Below are 23567 nucleotides of genomic sequence, written 5' to 3' on the forward strand. Positions count from 1 at the left end.
TAGAAAAAAGACAGGACTGAAGTTATCCTCATTTATGTTAAATCTCACCCTAAAACCAGGTGTAAATTCTTAATGAAAATAAAACTAAAAATTAAAGCTGATTCTCTAAATGCAACACACACAAGGCAGCAGGAAACCAGATGGTCACAGATGAAAACCTGCATATTTTGGGCTCCCAAAACGACCTTTCCACCCCCTCAGCTGGGGCAGAGCAGCCCAGGGGCAGAGGCAGGGACACAAATACTCACATATTTCCAGCCCAGCGTGGTTTTGCAGTTTTCACAGTAAATATCTGCCACGGCGTGCAGTCCTGTTAACAACACCCTCTCCTCTGCAGGGCCACAGCCCACGTTGACTCTGGGACAAAGCACAGATGCTCCCCATTAGTGCCCTGCCACATCAGGATGCTCCAATAAAGGTGACAATTATTTCATTGCAGGGTTTAAAAACATGAGCAGGGGGTTCTGAGTTTCCCAGCTGTGCCCAGAACAGCTCCAGAGCAGAATGAAAAGGTAAAAATGGGATTTTTATTCAACTAAAAAACTCAATGAAAGCTTTGAGCAGGAGATTAATAACACTCTAGTCACTTGTGCTAATTAGGCATTTGAGAAAGATTTTCAGTCTCAAATTGATAAAATGGTACTTTTACTTTCCCAAATGGAAAATTGAAAAATGGGACTGAAATCAGCAGTTGTGCTGAAAGACAGAGCAGCAGTGACCTCCCCAAAACTATTTCCAGTCCCTGGGAAAATGACACTCAGTTTTTATGAAGTGCATATTTAGATATCATCTATGTCCACATTTCCAGAACTCTGCCTCTCTGGTCCCACTACATCCTGGGAGAGGAGCATGACTCAGCCATTAGCTCTGGTTCCTGGTGACGAAAAAAAATCACCTTTTCCTTGCTGCTTATCTGACACCCCTTCACGACTCCAAAATGAATCAGGGGCTATTTCTGCCTCTTCCTCCAGCCATTTGCAGGAAGCTCCCAACTCCCAGGCAGAGTTTTCTGAAGGAAATTGGTTTTTTTTCCCTTTTTCAGGAGGGTTTTGTTAAATCTCCCTGGCATGCACTGGGTACTCACACGGAGTTGAAGAGGTACGCTCGTCCTTGGCTGCCCTGGAAGGACTGCAAGGCAAGAAAACAAAGCTCAGTTGGCTGCTTCAGAGGAAAGAGGCAACTGTTCTCCAGCCCCAAAGCTGCCCTTTTCACAGGACACGCCTGGAATTCCCAGTGTTTCCATACAGGCCCAGTGAGAGTTGAGTTTTCTCTCTCATGTCCCAGAAAATCTCTTTTCACCCTTTTGGGGTTTATGAACTTCACTCAGCCTCACCTGAATGGGTTTGTACCTCTTTTCAAACTGCATTTGCACATGAATTCTGCTTGGGAATTGCACAGAGATGCTGAACCGAGCTGGGGGATTGGGATGTGGCTGTGCCAGGAGCTGGGCACACAGACACAGCTGCAGGCACCCCACAAAACAAACCTCACCTTCCCACTGGGACAGCCTCGGGATGGGGCTAAACCCAGCAGGAGCTGAGAGCAGCACCAGGGAGAGGCAGATCTGGGGGGATCAGGGCAGTGCCAGCCTGGCAGGACCCTGCAGGGCATTCCCAGCTCATCCCAGTGTGCCACGTCTGTGCCACCCCCCTGTGGCAGTGCCAGCCTGGCAGGCACCAAGTGCCACCTGCATTTTTCATGTGCTTTGACAGGCACACACTGAATTAAACATTTGGTGCTCGTCAGCAAGAGCTGGGCTGGCTGCACACAGCTCACCTTGTGGGACACCCCAGGGAATGTCTGCACTGAGGGACAGGGAAGGCAAAAATCAGCTTTTCTGGACCATTTACTGCTTTACTTTGCACCTCACCAGGAACCTTGGAATGTTTAGTGGTTTTCTTAACACCTCAGACCAGAAACCCTTAAAAGGAGGGAGAGAATTTTGAGGGAAAAGAGAATGTTTTACCTCTAACAGTGGACATTTATTTGGTCAAGAGCAGCCCCAAATCACACAAAACCATCTCTGGAGTTGGGCTGTCCCCTTCCATCCCTGCCCAACTCCTGCCTCGTGGAGAGGCAGCCAAAGCCCTGCCAGCTTCCTTGGAAGATCCCCAGCTGCAAAAGGATCCTTTCCATGGAGCAGAGGCACCTCAGAGGGCAAAAATGCCACGGGGCAGCCGGGCAGGGAGCCACAGCCAGCAGTGCCAGCTGCCTGTGAGGTCTGCATGGCAGCAAGGGCTCTGCCAGCCCAAATCCCTGCCTGGCACACAATTCCCTGCATCCTGGAGGGATAGCTGATCTTCAGAGGGAGCTGAAGCCCAGTTCAGTTGCCACCCAGGGCACAGAAGAGCTCCTGAGGATGCAGAGAGGATGCCTGAGGCACTGGGATATCTCTTTGACTCAGACAAAAGCAGTGCCCCGAGGAATGCCTCTTTTCTTGGGGAGCAATTAGGACACAGGGCTCAAGCATGTTTGTGTCATTGCAATTATTGGAGAAGCTTCTTTTAATCCCTCTGCAGCTCTGTGCTCCTGCTGCTGCCAAAGCCAGCCTGCACCATCCCAGTGGGCTGGGGGCAAAGTGGGCCCCCAGAGGATGATTCCCTGCTCAAAAGGAGGGTCCCAGGCAGCCTGAGCAGGAGGGCACTGCCCGGCCCTGCTGCAGGGCTGGGGTGCCAGGGGAGGGCCCAGCATGAAGCACCAAGTCCCACAGCAAGGTCTGTGCCACCAGAGCAAAATGCAAGCAGATGAAGCTGCCTCACCATCCAGTCCTTCCCAGGAAACACTTCTCCAAAAACACCAAAGTGACTGAGTTTGCCAATAACAGCAACTGGGGAAGCAGAGTTTTTATGGGTACAGAAATAGGATTTTCTGTACAAAGGTCTGTCTTTAACAAACAACAAACCCAGTCCCATCAGCTGTGCTGGGGCTCTCTGGACATTGTTCCACTCCCAGGGACAGCAGCATCCTTCCAGAGCTGCCTGCCCTCCCTCCCAGCTCAAACCAGTGCTTGAGGGGATCTAAGGGTGGTCACTGGAAAAAAAAATCAAATTATTTACCCCCTGCCCAAGCAGAGTTTTCAACAAACCACTGCTCAGCTTTCAGTGCTGTCTCAACATTCACCCTCCAGCCAGCAAAGGATGTGGCAAAACATATAAAAATTAGGGGAAAAAGTCTTGTAAGTACCAAGTTCCCCAGTGCATTTGTCCTCTGCTGGCTGTGTCTCCATAAAGGTGGCACAGGCAGCTTTTATCTGGTGTTGTAACCTGAGCATTTCCTGGAGATGTTCCTGCTCTTTGGCACACCAGAAAAACTGGCATATGCTGTAATGGGAACTACAGAATCAGAAAATAGCAGGTATATTTATACACAAGCAGATGCTCTCGTATTTGTTTTTGCTGTTTTGTTTGTTTTTTTTAGAGACACACAAAGATTTCCACAACACACTTGATTTGCACTGAAGTGACAGCCAGCAGCCAGACCTACTTTCTGTGCTCTGCATTTTCCCTGTGCAGATTTCCTGATGCATTCAGAGGTGCATCTCAATCCCCTTCCCACTGAAACCCAGCAACAACAGCTCCTGGCATCACTTCCCAGCTAAAGAAATGCACAGGATCCTTCTGTTCTTGTTTCCCACTGGAAACCCAAGCCCCACATATTTTTCCCTGCCCTGCTCACGCTCAGGGTCTGGCTGGGAACACACCTGGACGTGCCAACAGCACAACCAAACCTCCCCATCCTGCCTGAGCCCCCTGAAAACCACCTCGAGCTGCTGGGATTGGGGATGAAGAGCAGCTCAGGAATCCTCCCCACTCTGGGGCTCAGGAGGGAGGCAGCCCAAAGCTGCAGGGCCCAGGCAATGCTGAGCAGCTGGGAAGCAGAGCCTGCACTCAGCACTTTGCCCAGGATTCCCTCTCCTCTCACAGCACAAGCTCCAGGTTAAGATGCTTTGGCAGCTGCTCTGGTTTAAGAAGCTCCTGCCACCCCATTTGCAGCCACGTTACAGCCCCTCAGCTGTGCTGGTCCCAGATTAGAGCACTGAAATTGTTGTTTTGAGGGAATGGCTTCTCCCTCTTTGCCCCGTTAGCCAGTGACAGGACAATCCCAGGGGGTGCTTGTGGGGCAGACATGAGCCCTGGGGAACAGGGAGCTCTCCCAAAGTGTGACAGAGGGACAGGGCACAGAACTGCAGCTCTGGTGGGAGACTCAGCCGGCAGAGAGGCACCTGGGCTCTCAGTGGTGCTGCTGAAGCAGCTCCTGGCCAGCAGGGATGGGCCCAGCCTGCAGGACCATGAACTGCCCTGCTCAGCAGCCAGGACCTGGGGAGCAGTTTGGGAAAATCAATTTTTCCCCTGCAGAGCCAGGCAGGGAAGGGCTGTGCCTCTCCAGCACCCTGTCCCACCTCCAGAGCTGTGCTCTGGCACATTCCCCTCTCTGCTGGGACACAGGAGGGAGTTCTGACATTCCCAGGTGGTGCCAGGGAAAGGCACAAACTCTGGCAGCACCTGCAGCTCCTCTCTCCCAGCACAGCCCACTCAGCAGCTCCTCTCTGAACAGTGACAGGATTAACAGCCCGAGTCTTTGTGGTGCTGCTTGACAATAGGCTGAACACAAAAAGAGCTGCTGGAATCATCTGGAAAAAGAGGAAGCACTTGCCAGGGCTGAATGGCTGCACGGTGATGCTGGTTCCCTGCAGACTGCAGCAGAGAAAATCCTGCTCACCTCTATCCAGCTGGCAGCCTTGGAACAACCCAATAAAACAGAAATGAAAAGGCAGCTGCTCCCAGAGAGGTCCAAGAGGGAAAGGGAACAGCGTGTGCCCCTTCACAGGCTGCTCCTGAGGTAATTCCTGCAGGGATGCAAAGGGAGCTGAGGCTGCTGGCAATGAGGGGTGGCAGTGGCAGGAGAAAAACAAGCACAGGAACCAGGATTTTCCTAAAAGAACATGTTCCCTGTCTATCCCCACAGGGCAGAGTGGTGCACTGAGAGAAGGGATGGTACAAACCCTTGGGCACTGAATCTGTGCCTGAGGAATCCACACAAGGACCTCCACAGAGAGATCTGGGGTCACTGATTCCCAGCTTTGGGGTCTGAGTTACCACAGCACAGCACTGTCAGATTTATCCATTCCCACTGCTGATCTAACCCTTGAACATCCAGGAGGAGAGGTTCTCATAAAATACAGCTTGAACAGGGAGAGGAGACCTGTAAGTAACACAAAATGTGTTGTCAATAAAACCTGACAGAGTGTGAGCACCAAGATGTGCCCCAAGCCCAGGTTTCCTTCTGCTCATGCACTGAATCCCAATTCCTGCTGCTTTCCAACACCCCACACCAAGCTCGGCCTTCATGGCACATTTCAAGCCTGGCTGAATTTAATTTCATTAAAAAGATGAGCCCTGGAATGTGTAGCAGGGAGAAAAATGGAAAATAACAACTGTGCAAATTGCTGCTGCAGATTCCAGGCTCTCCATTCCAACCATCCCCTCACATCACACTCCAGCATCTCCCAGGGGAGCAGGAGTTCCATTGCCTGGTCCCTGAACCCACAGAGCCTACAGAAACCCCCTCAGGTTCATCAATCCCACCCTGCTCTCCTCACAGAAGGGGCAGGCCATGATCAGATTAAACAGAGATTAAATTCTGCTCCAGTGCCACCAGACCAAGGGAACAGGTTCCATTACTGCACCTCGTGCCCAGATGTGCCCTTCCCCTGCTCCAGCTGCACTCCTGAGTTTTAATTGACTTTTACCACGGGTCCTTAATGCTATTTAAAGCCCAAAGTCGATATGGAATTAGTGGACCAAACTCATCTCTGAAATAATTCAATTAATTCAGCACGGCCTTTATTTCCCCTGCAGTTTGTACTGCTGTGCAAAAGCACAGGGAATAACCAGGATTTGCTGCATTCCATGCCCAGAACAGCTCCAGATTCTGTGGCTCAGGTTATGCAGGAAGGTGCACAGATGAAAGGATTTTTGTCTGGTTTTATTCTGATGGGAATATCATTGCAAATTTTCATTCTGCCTCCCAGGTGTTGATCCAACCCCCTGGCCTACTCCAACCTACAGGAATCCTTGTGCTCTGAAATCCCAGTGTTCCAGTGCCACACAACATCCTCCTGATCCTAAAACCCTCAGGCAAATTTAAGGAATGGTTCATTTTAAAATTCTTTTCAATAGGGACTTTTTTGATCCAGTTTGGTTTGGTTTTCAAAGGGAGATTCTCTCATCCTCTCACATTTCTGGGTGCTGGAGCCAAGAAAAATCCTCAATTTTCACCCAAAAATGCTGCAATATCATGACCCACAGTGGGCAGGCAGCATTATCCCTGGAATGTCAGTGCTGCCCAGGAAGATGGAGGGATTTACATGGGTCAGGATCCAGGGGCACATTTCCAGTTGTTAATCCATACCCAGAGGGCAGGGCAGGGGATTTCTCTCAAAGGGGAGATTTTATATTGCAGTTAGAAAGGGAAAAAGAGAATTTCTTCTGGGGCTCTGCAATCAATGAAGAGCAGCACTCAGGGAAACACAAATCCCCTAAAATCAAGGGGGAGGTTTTTCCTCGAGCACTTGGATTTCTACCACAGATTCAGACACTGCTCTGCTGAGCTAAATCCTGAGCCAAACCCTATAAAAATGCCAAAATTCACAGAATAGCTGCAAACTGCTCTGTCCCCTTGTCCCCCACGTGCCTGCCAGGCTGTCCTGGCTCACCTCAACACAACACTGAATTCTCCTCCTGTTATCACGAGCCCTGTGCTCTTCCCCCTCCTTCCTGAAGCCCTGGACTCTGTTCTTATTTATTTTTAAATGAGTTTCCAGCTCACAGACTTCAAAGTGAAATTTCAAAATGCAAATGGCTGAGGGCGCAAACTACTGAAGGCAAATAAAAAAAAAACCCATCAGATTTATGACTTCTATAAAACTTCACAATATTTTGGGGCTTCTCTTGTGATTTCCACAGTCTCTGGTTGCTGCTGTGCTTCAAAACTTGACTTTAAGATGAAAAAGGATGGAAATACAGTGGGGAGAAAGAGCAGATGGAGTGTTTACTTTTAAAAGCAATTACTCCAATTTATTTAGGGGCAGAGAAAAGCAGAGCAGGGATGTGTGAGTGTGAATCCCAGGGAGCCTGGGCACTGCCTAACCCTGAGCCCTGAACTTCCATGGTTCACTCCCAACAGGCAGCAGAAAAAAAACCCCAAAAAACAAAAAACAGCTTTTCCAGAGCTGGGATGAGTTTGGCACCACTGCCAGCCATTTACATCTGGCACACAGAAGGGAATTTTGTTATTTACTGTGACAAACCACAGAAGGTGACAATGAAAGCCCTTTCTGGGTACACAGGGATGAAAAATGTAATTTTTGCTGTGGGTTTTATCCCCCCACTTTTGAGTGCTGCTGTTTTCCTCTAGGCTCAAAGCATCCACCAACCCAGTCATTTTAAAAAGCAGTGGCAGGGGGAGAATAAAGCCTTTTATTTCCACATTAATTATTGCTGCTGCATGGGTTTTGGAGATAAACACAGAGCCGGGATGGAAGATGGAAACTGCTAATGCAACAAGTTATTTAATTAGCAGCATAATAGTGAGTGTCCACGTATCAGTGGAGCACTGTTTACCATTAATGCAGCCCATAATAGCAGCAGAGCTGACACTGAGGGCAGAATTGCTTCTCAGCAAAAGCAGATTTGTCCAGGGCAGCAGCTCCCCTGTGGCCCTGCAGGGAGATGAAGTCACCAAACACCTCACGGCTGAGAATGTCACCATTTATTGAAATTATCATTCATTTATTAATCCCTCACCTAAATCCTCAATATTTGTGTCTTGTCAAAAGAAGTTTTGGTACTAAAATTTATTTTATTACTGAGGATGTGTCTGCAGAGCTGAGCTGGAATTTAACTCAGATTTTAACTCTGATTTTAAATTTCCCCATTCCAGGTATCCAGCCTCAGTTTCTACCTTTGTTTTTGCTGCTTATCCCAACAGCTGTGATTGTCCTGGTGCATTTTAAAAAAGGAAACTCTGGGCAGAGTTTCCCTATTGCCTGAGCTTCAATCCTTGCCCATTCCAGTCCTGCTGGATGAGGATTCCTGCAGGGATGTGCTGCTGGCTGCCAGACACACCAGCTCCCCCAAAGCACGTGCGGAGCCCTCAGACAGCATTTCCTGCTGCTCTGAAACAGAAATTATCCTCAGAGGCTCCTCAGGGTCTTCTCCCCAGAGGCAGCAGGTGGGAAAAGCCCCCCTGCACTGCCCCCATGGTTTTGCGTGATTAAATTACAGATTAAACCAGAGCTCTGGGTTGTTCCTGGGCTGCTCTTACAACCATAAATCAGATTAAAACCACACACCTGCAAGGGAAATTCCCAGGGCAGAGGAGCAAGCCTGGGTTCTGCTGGAATTCCCTCCTTTTCCAACTGCAAGGACCAAGAGCTGAAACTCCCAGGAGGGCTCAGACCTCCCCAGCTCCCAGCTCCAGTTCAGGATTTGCTGCTCAGGATTTGCAGCAGTTGCAGCAAAAACCCTGATGATTCAAGTGTCCTTCCTCCCTGGCAGCTCCCTGGATAATAAATGGGAGCAATATTTTATTTATGCCCAGGTCATCAATTCTAAGGCAGAGGAAGCAGCAGATGAAAGGAGAGCTGTTTCCATGAAGAAAGTGATGGATTAGAAAAATCCATTTTTACCTTGTTCCTCCTCCTTGACAGGGAATTCTAAACTCCTGTGATTTATTACCTTTTTCCTCCTTCTTTTGGAACAGAACGAAATATTTTAAAAATCACACAGCAGTTAATTGCTGCATAAACACAATTATGCAAGGAGGTACAAATTGCCTTGGGCTTTTTCTATTAAACAACCATATCCTGACTAAATAAAACAACCTGATCCTGACTCTCTCCAATGCCATTATGGGCAGCAGGATCTGAGGGAACACTTGTAGGGTAAACCCCAGAGGAAGCAATTCCACAGGACAGAAGGATCTAATTTAAGTGGCTGCATTACAGAATGGGCACCACAAATTCTCCTTCCCCAGCTCACATTTCACATCCTGACTTTTCCCTGCAAAGGGCACTCGTTGTTTGTTTATTCCCTCCCAAACACAGAGCTCAGGGACTCAAATAACAACCCCAGACCCTCTGCCCTCCTCCCTGCCAACACCAACCTGCCTGGAAAGGGTTCTGGGGATGGATTTGTCTGGAAAAGTGGAATTAAGGCTGCACCTCCTGCTGAAACGCTGGAGGAAAAGCTCTGATGACACATTGTTCTACTGAGCACTGAAATCCTCTCGAGCTGCATTTAATTTTGAACCTCATGGAAGCCAAGAATTACAAGGTGCCTTCCCCCTCACGTTCACAGCAGTGAAATGGGAGCTAAAAAATCTCATAATGACTTTTCCCGGAGCTGCTTTGCTGTTTATCACTTACTGCTTGAACTCTAATATTTGCAATTAAGAGCAAGCTCTGAATAATGCCTGGAAGTGGCAAATTCATTAGGGAACAAGAGCTGGAAAGCAGGATCCAAAAGCTACTGGACAGCTTCTAGAAATGTGCATAAAATGGATAAATCTGGTGCACGAAGAGCTCACAGCAAATAAATGAGCAGAAGATTTCTGTGCAGTGCTGAGCCAGTGAGACTGATACCATTGTGAAATGTGGGAGCTGAAAAGATGCTGTAGAGTCTGAGGCTGCAACAATGAGAGCAGCTCTGTTTCCATCCCTAAAAAAAAGAGACTGAAAAGCTAAAAATGCAGAAGAGAACCACAAAAATTATGTGAAACTGGAAAAAATCAGATTGCAGCATGACAGAGCTGAATCTGTTTAGTCTGTCCAGAAACTGATCAAGAGTGACTTTGGTTACTGCAGACCTTTTATAGGAGAAGATCAGGGACTGGAGATGTATTTTATTAGCAAAAGAAATAAAATTATGGCCAATGACAAGAAGCACAAGTCAGACAAATCTAAATTCAAAGTCTCTGATTTTTAATAGTAAGGATGATTAACCACTGGAAAAAAATGACCAAAGGGAGCAGTGAATTTCCCCTCCTGAAGTCTTCAAATGGAGACTAAATGCTTTTCCTGGAAGAATTGCTGCAGTCCTGGTGAAATCCACTGGCCCATGCCCCAGAGGAGCTCAGCTGTGATGATGTGATGGCTCCTCTGGCCTTAGGAGCTCATTACTGTGGGGCTGGGAACTTCAATTCATATTTGGGAAAGAACAAGATCTACTTTAAAGCAAGAATAAAACCTGTGTAATGAACACCAAGAACTTCACCCTTGAGAAGGGAACGGCCCTCTCACCTCACACACTGGCTTTTCCTGTGATGGAAATGCAGGATTTTCATCAGACATGTCTTGGACACTTATTAAATGCCTCTTTTTCCATTAGGTTAAAGATTCCCTCCGTGTAATTTCACATTTATTGTTCTACCTTGAGTGCATGTTGCCCCCACCCAGCAAATAACTTCACATCTTCAAAGTGAACCGAGCCACAAATATCAGCTGGTTCTTGAGAAGTAAAGCCCTAAAGAGCATTAAACACTGCCTTGTCCACATAAAAGAAAGAAAAAAGCAAAGAGCCAAACCAAAAACCCCAAAAACTGCTGCTCCTTTCACCTGCATGTGGTGCATGAATTCATCCAGAGCTTCTGTGGAAGCACCAAAGCCTCAAATCCTTTTCAGATCCTCCAGCTGCAACATGGAGCAAAGTTTGATGCTTTCATCGAGCCATAAATCTCCCCAGGAGCTGCTGAACCACCAGGCTCAGGCTCCAGCAGCCAGGAAAAAGAGAGGCCACAAGGACTGGGAGGGAATTTTCCTGATCAACCTCCCAACTCCCGACTGAGAAGATCAAAAAGAGCTTCTAAGTGCTCTGCCATTAACAACCCGGCCCCAAATGAGAAAGTCAGGCACACAGGAGTCCTGGATTTTTCCTAAATTCTCAGCCTGGAGGAGCTGCAGCCTTTTGTGCTGAAGAATTTCCCATTCATGTTCAGCGAGGTTCCATGCAGACATCAAAGGAAAACATTAAATTTCCCCAGCAAGCCTCGGGCTAACTTCAGAGGATACATCACTGAGTAATGTTTAGCAGTTGGATCACAGTTAATTCAGGGAAAAGAAGAAACTGCAGGACGCCCACAAGACATTCTCCACATATTTCCATAATCAGGGACATTTCTGCTGAATTACTGCTCGCATAGCACAAAAAAGCAGCACCCAAGACACTCAGTGGCATCTTTGGCCTGGATCTTTCTGCTCCTGTTCCCATCCTCCTTTAAGGACACCATGTGGATTCCAACAGAAAGAGCTGAAATAACTCAGAGTAGGTAGAAATCAGCATCACCCCTGCCAGTCTGAAAACTTTAACTTGTTAAATGTCTATTTGGTCGGCTGTTCCACTCAGGCCCCACTAGAAAATGATGCAAAAGAAAAACTCCTGTGTCTCCTTCCTGGAGACATTGATTATGGAATATCTATTTTTCTCAAACATTCTAAAAACCATGGGATGTTGTGCCTGTAACAAGAAGTACCTTTCACTTATTTTTTTGGCATTGAAATATACTTTTTAAGTACAGTTGCCTGGCAGAGTGATTTTGTTTTTACATTAAAATCAAAGAGGGTTGGGACACCCTGTACTAATTTGGAAGAGCAGACAGAACCTGCTCCAAAACCTTCCAAGCAGACTGGACAAAGCAGCAGCAGCATTTCAGGTGGGGAAAAAGGAGGAACAAAGACATCCAGTGACTTCCTCAAGGTCACACAGGAATCTGTTGCAGGGCAGGGTTGAGTTCCCAAAGCCTCAGCCCACTTATGCACTGGAAAAAGCAGTGAAACAAGAGTATGTACTAAATTTGGCACAGCCTTTTAAATGATGCATTGCTCCAAGGGAACAAGAACCTCCACTCATGCTAAGCCAGACACCAAAGGAACACAGAAAGGAAAACGACTCACTCCACCCAATTTATCTGATCACCTTAATATTTCCTAAGTCAATAAGGCCTTTCTTGGCCAGACAGTCCAACCTACAATTTAGATCCTGTTACAAAATCAGACACACTAAACCACTTTCTCCCTCAGGCTGCAGGAGATAAAAGGCCAAGTAAGCAACATTTTGGTAACTGGCTTCGTGTAACAGCTTTGGATTTTCTTAAAAGCCTCAGCATTGATTGTTTTCTTTAAATAGCAATGGTTTATTGAGAAACCTTCTACCCCTGTTAAAGCACAAGGTTTTCCTGAAGCAGAGAAGGGAGAAAAAACTGCCCTGCCAAGGCATATTTGTCCAGGAGTTTTGGATACCTGCTGCTGGCAAAACACTTCGAAGGCAGAGTTAAATTAACACTGGTGCTGAAGGGCTGAGAGGGGAAACTTGGGAGATGGGGAGGAAATGAAAGCATGGTCTGACACAGAACAAGCCTGGGATTCTGCTCCAGTTGTGCTTCATCCAACAGCTCCAGCCAGTGCTGCAACTTGTGAGCATGCAGAGGAGTTTTTAAAAGCTGCTGGAGTGCAGAGCAGCCCAGCTCTGGTGTGGTCTCTGCACAGCTCGGGGCAAAAGGAGCACAGCAATTCATTTCATGGAGGCAAATCACCAGCACCCTGCCGTTACATAAAAGCCTGTTTTGTGGGGAATGCTTCCAAGGATGGAGTCATTTGGGCTGTTTGGATCCCATGGCACAGCCAGGTTCAGGATGAGCTGCAGCTGCTCCCATTTTTGCAGAGTCTCCCACTCCCTTTTTCCATCCTTCCTCCCTTCTCCTCTGCCACGTTTTCATGTGGGAAACCAGCACAGCAACTGCAGTGCCTGCTTCAGGGATGTGAACATAAGGCTGTCATGAAAGAACTGAAACACCTCCCCGAGCCCTTCTGCAAACTGAACTCAAACAGATAAAAAAGCCACTATTTAAGTTTGCCTGGGAAAGTTCCTCCACATTTGGAAGCCCCTTGAGGCAGGGACTGCCCTTCTGCTCTGTCAAACAGCCACTTGTACAAGCCATGATTGCACAACTGCTTTTATAAGGTTTCCAATTATACAAAGAATGTGTTTTTATTCATGTTTACAACCCTGAGAAACAAACCCTGAAACCCCAAACCCCTTGCATTCAAATTCCATGACCTGCTGGTGGCTCCACCAGCGATGTGGTCCCAGCTATTAATTCACACCTTGGTCTGGAATGAACTTTTAGAAGGAGCAGATCCCAGAGCACACTGGAGTTAACACTTCCAGAAGTCACATTGTGCTCCCCTCCTTTCCCTCTCCTGTCCATATTTTTGCAGTCAGCATTCCTGGGCAGCTTCTGCCTGCCTGGGGCTAGAAGCTCAAATTCCAAGCAGTTGGCAGCCCTGGCACTGCCCTGCTGGAAGCCACTTAACCTGCAAAGCTGGCTGCATTGGAGCATGGACATGGAACAAGGAGGGGAAGGAAGCATCAAAGGTGAAAGCACTGGGAATGTACAGCCTTGTTTTTCCTTGGCTGGGGACCAGCTGTGTCAAGAAACAAAAGCAGAGCACAGACTTTAATCTACTGTAAAAACAGCAAGTAAAACGAGCCTCTTTCCTCATCCACTAAACCACTTTCTGTGTCCCAACACAACATCCAGGGCACCAAATAAAAATCCAGGCAGTCACTGCCCCATCTCAGCTGGGCACAGGAGCCTGGAGTCACCAGCTGGCCCAAAAAAGGTGAAGCAATTTCACCTCCAGGGCACAGATGCTGCTACATTTACATTTCAAACCCCCTTCCAAGGGGCACAGCTCCTCTGCCCCTGGTGATCCAAAAGCTGAACTATTCAAGCTGCACACACAGAGCTCACAGCACCATTTCCACTCAGCCCAGCCCATAAATCTCTGGCTGTGGCTGTTTTTTCTGAGCAGAGATTTTAGAAGCTGAATAAACTTTATAGAACAGTTATTCCAAGGCAGCTGAGAGCTGGGAACTCGGTGCCTGACCACAGCCAGGCACTGCAGGCTCCAGCACACACTGGGAAGGTTTAGTTTTCCCACTTCAGAACAGGCTCCTCTTGCTGGCAGGCTCCTTCTGCATCAGAACATTTACTGGCTCTGAGAGTTTTTAATCTAGCTTATCCTGACAGCCCTCAAGAGTTGAAAGGGACTCATCAGGATTATTGAGTCCAACTCCAGCACAGGACACCCCAACAATCCCAAATAATCCAAATGCTTCCTGAATTCAGACAGACTTGGTGTTGTGACCAAACCCTGGGGAGCCTCTTGCAGTGCTCAACCACCCTGGGGTGAAAACCTTCTCCTGATACCCACCTAAACCTGCCCTGACTCAGCTCCAGCCACTCCATGGTCAGGAGAGTAGACAGATCAGTACACTTGTGAGGATGGTGAAGACCCCAAGCAGTTAACACAAAACCAGCAGCTCACAAATAGATCCTTTGGGCTGAGAGCCCATTTTCCAAGGAAAAAAAAAAAGCAGCTGGAAAAGGCCAAGCACTTCCACAGCCACTGATGTGCAACGCGAGGGAACCATCCGCTCCGGGCAGCACCTACCTTGGAAATGAGCTCATCGTGGTTGGCCAGGTGGGCCCTGCAGTGGATGCAGCTGTAGGTCCTGTGGCACGAAGGCAGGTACGCCTGGAAAGTTTTGGACCTTGTCATCTTCACCATTGGAGCCACTGAGCGCTGGCTGAAGTCGGGGGTGGCCCAGGAGGCGCTCCCGCAGGACGGGTCGCACGGGAAGCAGCGGAACACGCAGGTAAAGGCCGTGGTTTGGCAGGGGATGGTGTGTGGGGCAGGCTCCACACGCTGGGGGTGCTCCACAGGAAGGGCTCTGGCCACAGGAAGCAGGGGATTTCACAGAAACCTGCGGTGGAAAGCAGACACAACACTCAGCTCCACATTCAGCTCGCTGTCGCAGGGCTGGATTTAGGAGCAGGACACAGGAGTGATGGCCTGGGATTAGATCAGCAGCACAGATCTTTATTCACTTGCTGGCTGTCCTCACACCTCCCTGATACTGTTATCTGCACCCATTCTTCCAGCACTTCCTCTGGAAATGCCTGCAGAGGTGGGAATTCCCACCCAGCCTGCTCCCCAAACCCCCCTGGGGCACCACCCCAGCTCTGCCAGCCAGGGAAAAGTGGGGAGCAGAGCCAGCCCATGGGAAAAATGAGAGCTGGATCTGGATTTTCTGAGCCACCAGGTAAGGCTCTGAGTCATCAAACCAGTTTTTCTCTCCATTCTGCCCTACTTTCCCCATGGGAAATGCAGGATTCCTTCATTACACTCTCCTTTAGAACTCCCTGCAAGCTCTGAAGGTAGAAGCTACTCTATAAACTGCACTCCAGTATTTTATTTTTTTTTAAAATCTGAACATCTGACAGCATCCAAAGCAAGGCACAGCCTCTGAAGACTACTCCTGATAGCAAGAGACAGTTAAAAACCCTATTCAGGATGGAAACACCATTTTACACTCCAGCATCATCTGACAGCACCTGCAAGGCAGCTCAAGTCTGGGTCTCTTTTTGTTGGCAGAAATGGAGTTTTCAGATCCCACACCAATAAAAGTCTTACCAGCTACAAGTGTTCCTTTTGAGGATGGAAAAGCACAAAGGAGCTCCCCTCCCTCCCACATCCATGGCGTGCATGCAGGCTCTACAAATTAATCATGAACTCTGGCTGCTCCTCCCAGGAGGATTTTCCTTTCTATAAAACATGTGATTCTGCTCAGTTTCTGAGCCTGCACTTTGTGGGTCACACATGGAACAACACCAACTTCACCCCTACCACCACCACCCACCCCCAAAACAAAGAAAACAAGGAGTAACATCTTGGGAAAACCTTGCCTCAACACTTTCCCCAAGTTTGCCTTGGCTGACAAAGCAGATTCAAGGTACCCAAGGCATGGACACTGTCCTGGGGTGTTCAGAGCTCTGTCCAGCCTGCCTTGGACACCTCCAGGGATGGGGCAGCCACAGCTGCTCTGGCAGCCTCTGCCAGGCCTCCCCACCCTCACAGGGAAGGATTTTTTGGTGATGCCTACCCCAAAGCTCCTCTCTGTCAGTGTGAAGCCATTCCCCCTGTCCTGTCACTCCCTGCTCCTGTAAATATTCCCTCTCCCTCTGTCTGGTACCATGGCTACACACAGAGCTCAACAGGAGGCAGAATCCTGTCAAACAACAGGATACCAAATTTTTTTCCCTTTTTTTTTCCTGAAATATTTTTTTTCTGCTCTCCAGGACCCAGCTCCATCACAGTCAAATAGGAAAAAAAGCATCTTGCTCATCAGGCAAACTGCTGATAAAGCATATCCATCATGATCATAACAGTCAGCACTTCCACAGCACTGCTCATTCCTAAAGCTTTTTTGCAAATACCAACTAATCAGATTAACCTTTTCCAATTAAAGTTACAGCCACAGCTAAGCAGGAGCCATCCTGCCACAGAAGGTTCATTGCCCAGCCTGTGAGGAGCTCACCCCTCTCCTGTCCAGCCCAAATGAGGTTTTGCCAGGGATTTACCTGGCCAGTTGCTAAGGACTGGGCACTGTTTGCTCCACAGCTGCAGCTCTGGCTTTCAGCAAGATTTGCCTTTTACACTCCTCAGAGAAGGAAGATAAATCAGTCTTCACCTGTACCCTGCCCCAGTTCTCTGTGTGCACCAGAATTTGGTCAGAACTCAGTTCTGCATTAGTCAGCATTGTTTTGCGATCCAAGGTGAGAAGCACTCAAGGACTAAATTAACAACAGGGCAGAAACCTGGTGTAAACCAAAGCAGAATCCTCATTTTCAGCTGCTACAAAACCATCCCCAGACTGCAGGGCCCTGATTGAGCAGCTGATGTGTTTCATCCCAGCCCTAAGGGATCCCAGAAGCTGCTCCAAGTGCAGGGAAGCAGGAGGCCAGGTGTACCCTTCTGGGGCCAAAAGCAGCTGGATCCCTGGAGAAGAGCTGGAGGAAAGCATGAGGAAGGACTGGCAATCACTTCACCTGATTCCTGAATGAGAATCCAGATTTGTGTCTAAACCTTAGGCTTGATTTGGAATGAAATAGTGCAACCCCCTCTCAGTAAAATAATCAATCACCACTCTCACCACCTCCATCCTGCCATGCCAAACCTTCCCTTCCCCATCAGCTGGAGAAGGCACCCCCAGAGCCCAGTGGAGAGATAAATAAACCCCAACCAGAACAATATCCCAGCAATCCTTTAATTTGTTGCCTGCTGACCCCTCTGTCCAGACCTGCTAAGCATCAATGCTCCAGAACAATGAATAAACCAGGAAATACTACAGCTGCATTTATCTGACACAGCAATGAACACACACAGAGGAATTATCTGCTGCTCACAGCTTTCTGCAAAAGCAGTTCATGAGCATTCATTTATTTGACCTCATAACACATTGAACATCAGCAAAAAAACATTTGACCTTTTAAAAGCAGACCAAAAAAAATATTCAGGCAAGATGGTATCAGAGGAACTGCAATTCCTGTTCTCAGGGCTGTGCTGAGAAGGCAAACTCCATCTCTCTGCTTCAGGCAGGGCAGAGAATAAAGATTTGTGAGCCAAGATCTCGGTGGGAAGCCTTGTTAAGAAAATGCCTTGAATAAAAACTTCAGATAAGCTCAGCTAAAATTTATCAAGACCACTTTGACACAGTCTGACCACATGTGCATTGTCTACCCAGAGCTCTGTCCTCACCAGTGTGGGAGAGGAGGTAAAACCTACAGGAAATGCATGCTGACATTCTACAAGCAGAGCCAGCAGCTTGTAAGGACCAATTTATGTTCTTAAATATAATTTTGAAATGTATTCAGTGGCTCCCAGCAATGCAAAACCCAACCCCGTGGATTTTTCATGTCCTAATGACAACTACATTAGAATTAAGAGACAATTACCAGCTAACAGTGCATTTGTTCTGCTGCAGAACAAAGGCACGAGGATGAATTTGGGCTGTGCCTCTGGTTTTCAGAATGATGAGCTCATGTTCATCAGCATCACAGGCAGTGGGCAGCACTGGAATCATTCCACTCACTTTAAAAAAGAACAAAAGAAGGTTTGTTCACTTTATCATCGTGCCCAGCACTGTCAGAGAGATGAGTATCTGTCACCAGCAACATCATCCATTATTGTTCTTTTCTCATTCAAGAGAAATTTATCTCTGGGATGCACTCACTCAATTCAATGGAAGAGAAATTTGTGCCCATTAATTAATGCCCAACAAGTCAGAAAGCTGGTTTAGACAAAAGGAAGGGATTCTAAAGAAAGAACTTGCAACATCATTTACTGTGTGTTATCAGTGAGAGAATCAGCTGAATGTTTTGCTTGCCTGCACTGGGTGTGTTGGATGTCCTGCTGAGTTCTGAGCAGACATCAGCTTCCTGGTGGAAAAACCACCATGCACATTTTGCCATTTGGGCAACTTTTAGGTTCAGAATCCACCCTCCACCTGTGGGTGTCCACAGGAAGCTGTCAGCAATTCAGGAAACACAAAAAAGGGGAGGAATTCTGTGCCAAGCACTTGCCAGACAAGGCCACTGCGTGTACAAGTCCATATGCCAGGGAACAAAACCATCACACACAAGCCTAATTCTGAATAAATTCCATTTGCAATGCAACTCAGATGCAAATGTTCATCGTGGCAGGACAAACAACAGGTTTGTTGGGTCTGAGAGGGTTTTTTTTTAAGGATCATTCAATTTTAAGATAAACTTCAGCCTGTGAAATACTTATTAGAATATAGCAAATGCTACAGAAAACTGCTTGCAGCAGCTCTGAAATAATCCAGATATTAGGAAACCCAACCTTTCTCCTTTGGTGGGCCTCTTTCATTAATAAAGAAAAAGTTTGAGATGTGCTGATTCCCAGTGCAAGGAAAGCACAAGAGGAATTGGGTTTGGAGAGTTTTCTGTGTCTAAGCTGGGCTGCTCCAGGCTCTGAGCAGAATTCTAAGAAAATTCTCAAGGTAAATACAGCCACTTAACAGTTTTCTTGACAAAAACTGCCTTAATATTCCTTAATGCATCTTGGAGGAGGAAGGCTGGTCTCCAACTGGAGCTGGGGTTTGATGCCCTGTTCTGCTTCCCTATGGAAGAGGAGTTATCAGAGCCAGGTGTTGGACACTCAGAGACACCTGGCACTGCTAAAGGAGCATTTTGTACTCTGATGGTGACAAAATATCCTGGTTTGGGGCAGTTCTGGAGACCCACAGCTCTGGGAAAGATGAAGCAGATCGTCTGAAGGTGGGAGGGTGGGATGTACCTTGTGGAAGGTCTGGGAGGAAGGATGAGCATCCTGAATTTAACCAGGGAACAACACAAGGGGAAGCCAAGAAAGGAGCTGAGATAGCAGATGGGTGAACACAATGTGCTTCACTCCTTCAGCATCGAGTTTCTGAAATGCACCAGTTTCAAAGCCTGCCTAAGGTGACACTGCCAAGAGCTCAGCACTGGTTCCTGAGTGTCCTTAACACCTCAGCTCATCCTCCAACCCTGCAAGCAGGAAAAGAACGTGAGAAAACGTGGAAAGCAGCCAGCAGGAACCCTCTGCACTGGCTGTTATCAGCTGCACGGACACAGCTACAACACAAATAATAATATTTAACCCCTTTTCCTCCTCTGGGCGTCTCCTAAGTGAGATCTCTTCATCACCGTGAGGAAGCACTCCATGGTTTTGGGGAAAGGGGGATGGAGGGATGGATGAAGGTGATGCTGATGGCCAACAGCATTCCAGACGCCAGCCAGGAAACCACTAGAGGGCATCAGGAAAACTGCAGCAGGAGGAACCCCAGCCTCCCCAGGGAATCCGGGATGGGCAGGGTGCCAGCGCTGCTGCACCTGCCCTGCTCCACATTCCACAGCCAGCCCGGCAGGAACAACCCCAGCACCAACCCCGGCTGCTTCTGTTCATCACCTTTTAAAGCCTGGGGTTTGGTGGCTTTTTTTCCTCTTTTAAGAGCATAGCTCTGTGGCTATCACAACTCTTCTTGTCAAAAATAGATAGAGCACCCCACAGCAAACGCCCCTGGGTGTCTGTGATGGACAGGCTTCCTCTAAAGGGCACCTGCAAAGTACAGGGAAATGAGATGAAATTTAAAAGGAACAAAGAGCAAATTTTAAAACTCACTTCAGGTTAGAATTTTGTTTAAGTTTGTGTAGCTTTGTCACTGTAACCCAATAAAAACCCATTAAACATATTAATATTAAATATTTTTGAATGGTTCTTTACGTAGCTGATTTAGGTTCTGTCAATTTGGAGATTAAATCAAATGAAAAAGTTTCACTTATTTTAATAACCCACACCAGTGCATTTCCAGGTTCTCAAATGCAAGAAGCAAGTCCAAAAGGCTCCTGCATTCCAAGCAGGAATCCTTGTGTGAATTACAGCATTCAGTCAAGTGGAAAGGGAAAGAACAGGTTAAAATAACTCAGTGAAGATCAGAGGTGCTTCTTTCTGGCTCCTGACTACAGAGAGCAGGGGACAATGAGAATTTTTTGAGTTTCTTTACAGCCTAAGGCTGGGCTTGGACCATTCAGTGTCAGAACTGCTCACTCATCTCTCCCCACAACCCAAAGCACCATCAGACAGCACTGGCAAGGCAGGGAAAGGAAACAATTCTGGATATTTTAATCAAAGCCTTTCCTTTACAATTTCATCTCAAAAAGGCTCTGCACAAGCTAGGACAGACATCACCTGGCTCAGTGCTTTATTACAGATGGTTTTTTTAAACATTTTTTTATTTAAAGGTATTACTGAAAGATTGTAATTTATTACTTTTTCCAGGCCTGTCTCTGAAAGCACAGGAGCAGGGACTGCAAGATTCAGCCTCTCCAAGCAATGAGTGACACCTCTGGCTGAATTCTCTTCCCACTCTCCCCAGTTGCCTGGCAGCGATATCTTTGCAATGCAGAAGAGCCTGTGCTGCTGATAAGGAGCAGCAGGGCGAGATTACAGCTGCGAGCTGCCCACCTCCAGCTCCTTCCAGCCAAATCCAGGGCCCAGCTCCAGCAGAGGCCACTCCAGAGGCACCAAACACAGCAGGAGAAGGCGCCTGGAGAAGCAGAGATTCCAAACCAGGCGGCGCTTCCGTCTGCTCCCACCAGCAAATCCCACTCGTGCCACAAATAAAAGCTGCAAGCTGGGCTGATTTAACACACAAGTGACTCCATTTCCTCCTCTATATTTTGCAAAGGCCCAGGAAGGGGTGAGAGTGCTGCAGCTGAATCAGCTGAGCTGCAGCTCCTCTGTTTCACAGCCACCCTCAAGGTGAAGGTCACACTTGGAGCCCCAGACAAGGATTCTGCCAGATTCACACAGACACAGCATCCTACAAAATGAAACAAGACCCTGGCCTTGCTTTTGCAGCACCAACCTGAACTAAAGGCAGAGAGGAAAAGCTCTTCCCATCCAACTGATCCTTTAGTGACAAAATGGAAACGCTTTTCATCATCCCCACTTCTCAGCTTGATTTCTTTAATTGCAAAACAGTCTGGCTGTCCAAATAAATCTCCTATCACTGCATTTTCTGTGGTGTTCCTCAGATCACTTTATTATCTCCCTCTCTGGCAATCGTAGGTAGGACCAGGATTCAATTACCTGGGTCTGCTGGATGGATCATCCATTTCTCCCTGATAAAGCCAGGGAACACAGTGAGCACATTTATCTACTGCAAGGATCACTCCAATATCCTCAAACACATTAAAGAAGGGTCTGCTAGAGCTGCCTGTCATGACTCACTACTACAAGCTCTCCTGCCAAATTCCCAAGTTTTCACCTGCTCACAAACCCCACCTGCCCACAGGTTTCTTCCCAGGAACATCTTTAACCCAGCCTTGCTCTGCCCAGCAGCTCATCTGTCACAGGACAGGCAGCAACTTTATTTCCTACCCTGCTGCCTCTGGTTCTGAGTAAAGCTGAGCATAAGATGGTGAATTCTGACCCATCTCTGCCAGAAATGCAACAGTTTAATGCAACAGCTCCTGCATTAACAAGGGACAAAGCTCTGTGCCACTTCACCCACAACCTTTCTCACTCCCCTGCAGCAGCATCGTGTGTCAAGGGGGCAAAGTCAGGTGAAGATTTAGAGCTTGCATCTTCACATGACAGATACTTTATAACTGAATCTAGTTTAAGAAGGTCAAAGTCAGCTGTTAGCTCGCCAGGTTTTGTCATTAGTTCCTCCTGGATATCCTCTCAGCCTGCCAAGGCAGGTGCACTGACTCACCGTGACAGACCTGACGCGTGTTTGAGCTGGGAGTTCCTGAGACTCTCCTGAAGATTTCTTATTTCCCCACAGTTAATAATTAACCCCATCTTTTATTTTTGTTTGTGATGCTGTTTTTAGTAACATCTTGCTCCAGCCATGTTTCATCAGTGGAACCTCAGAGGTTTCCTCTGGAGCTCCACGGCTGGGCCGTGCAATGCCCGGGTCACACCACGCTACGTTTTGTCCTCGTGGTGCCAGTGTGAAACAGGAGAAGTGGCACCACTCTGCCTCCCTCCTCAGCACATCAAACACTTCTCTGAAGGGCAAATTCAAAGCATCCTCAGCTTTGGGAACTTTTAGTGGCCTTTGCTTGACTGCGGGAGTTTTGTTTTGTACAAGTCACGACAGCAGCGAAGAAAAAAGGAGTCTAAAAGTGATGTATTTTTGTGAGTCAGCAAAACATCTCACATTTTAACGTTCTCCACCTGAGCAGGTGTAAAAAAGCAATCTGTAGATGGATCTGTTGGTGAGGAGACCGGAAGGCAGCTCCACCAGGCTGCATTCCCACAACTCCCAGTGACTCACAGAGCCTGGCACTATCATTTGTTAAAGCAAGAGTGAAGCAGGGATAATAGCTATTTACTAAAAACAGAGGAGCGTGATTAGCTTTAATTAGCATTGTCAAGTGACTTGAGATTGTCAGGTACAAGATGTGGGAGAACTAAGTCTCATTAATTATGTGATTTCCTGCAGCCCTAAGTGGCTTGGCCAGTCCAGTGACGCTTCCGGAGACACGGAGCTGCTCCCAGTGGCCAACACATCCCACACCACAGGGTGGAAAAGCTCCCAGGCAGCCTGGAAGATGTGGCTGTCCAGTAAAAGGTGGCAGAGAAGGAGAAGAATCAAGAATACTCAGTTTATGGGCGGCAGCACAGCCACAGAGCCTGACAAATGGGGATAAAAAGGCAAAATGACATGGCAGAAAGCAGACTTGGAGACAACCCAGTGCCAAAATCCAGGGAGATGAGGAGCAGGGACCAGTGGGGGCTACAGGGAACAGGATTCAGGCCCAGGGCACAGCACTCCCAGAAAACTGTCTTTTTATTCTCCCCAAAAAGACAAACTGCAAGAAATCCACATTCTCAGCCAGCATCACGCAGCCAACAGACACTGATTTACCAGCTGAAGATCTGTACTAAAGAAATGAAAAATCCTGGGGTCAGAATAGTCCCCATGGACTCCCCTTGGCTTCTGGAGGGAGAAGGAAACCTGTCCTCAGCCATTAGTTACTGAGATTGGGTGTGAAAGACAAGACCTGCAAACAAACAGGCACAGAGAAGAGGGAACATCCTGAAGGACCAGCTCAGGAGTGAGTCTCTATCAGGGAGTGGAAAAAGACAGCTG

The 23567-nt window shown here is 47.7% G+C and overlaps 1 protein-coding gene across 1 annotated transcript in view; it reads right to left on the reverse strand.

Moving 5' to 3' along the window:
- Window positions 1–23567, reverse strand: part of YPEL2 (yippee like 2) — a 31592-nt gene that overhangs the window by 5925 nt on the left and 2100 nt on the right. Inside the window, exons 2-4 of the mRNA XM_064395104.1 lie at window positions 14513–14825; window positions 1085–1128; window positions 249–357 (exon numbers count right to left, since the gene is read on the reverse strand). Of these exons, the coding sequence (XP_064251174.1) occupies window positions 249–357; window positions 1085–1128; window positions 14513–14629 (270 nt within the window). The 5' untranslated portion in view covers window positions 14630–14825. The remainder of the gene's footprint in view (window positions 1–248; window positions 358–1084; window positions 1129–14512; window positions 14826–23567) is intronic.

The sequence above is a fragment of the Passer domesticus genome, chromosome 19 (genome assembly GCF_036417665.1).
Source record: "Passer domesticus isolate bPasDom1 chromosome 19, bPasDom1.hap1, whole genome shotgun sequence".
NCBI lineage: Eukaryota > Metazoa > Chordata > Aves > Passeriformes > Passeridae > Passer > Passer domesticus.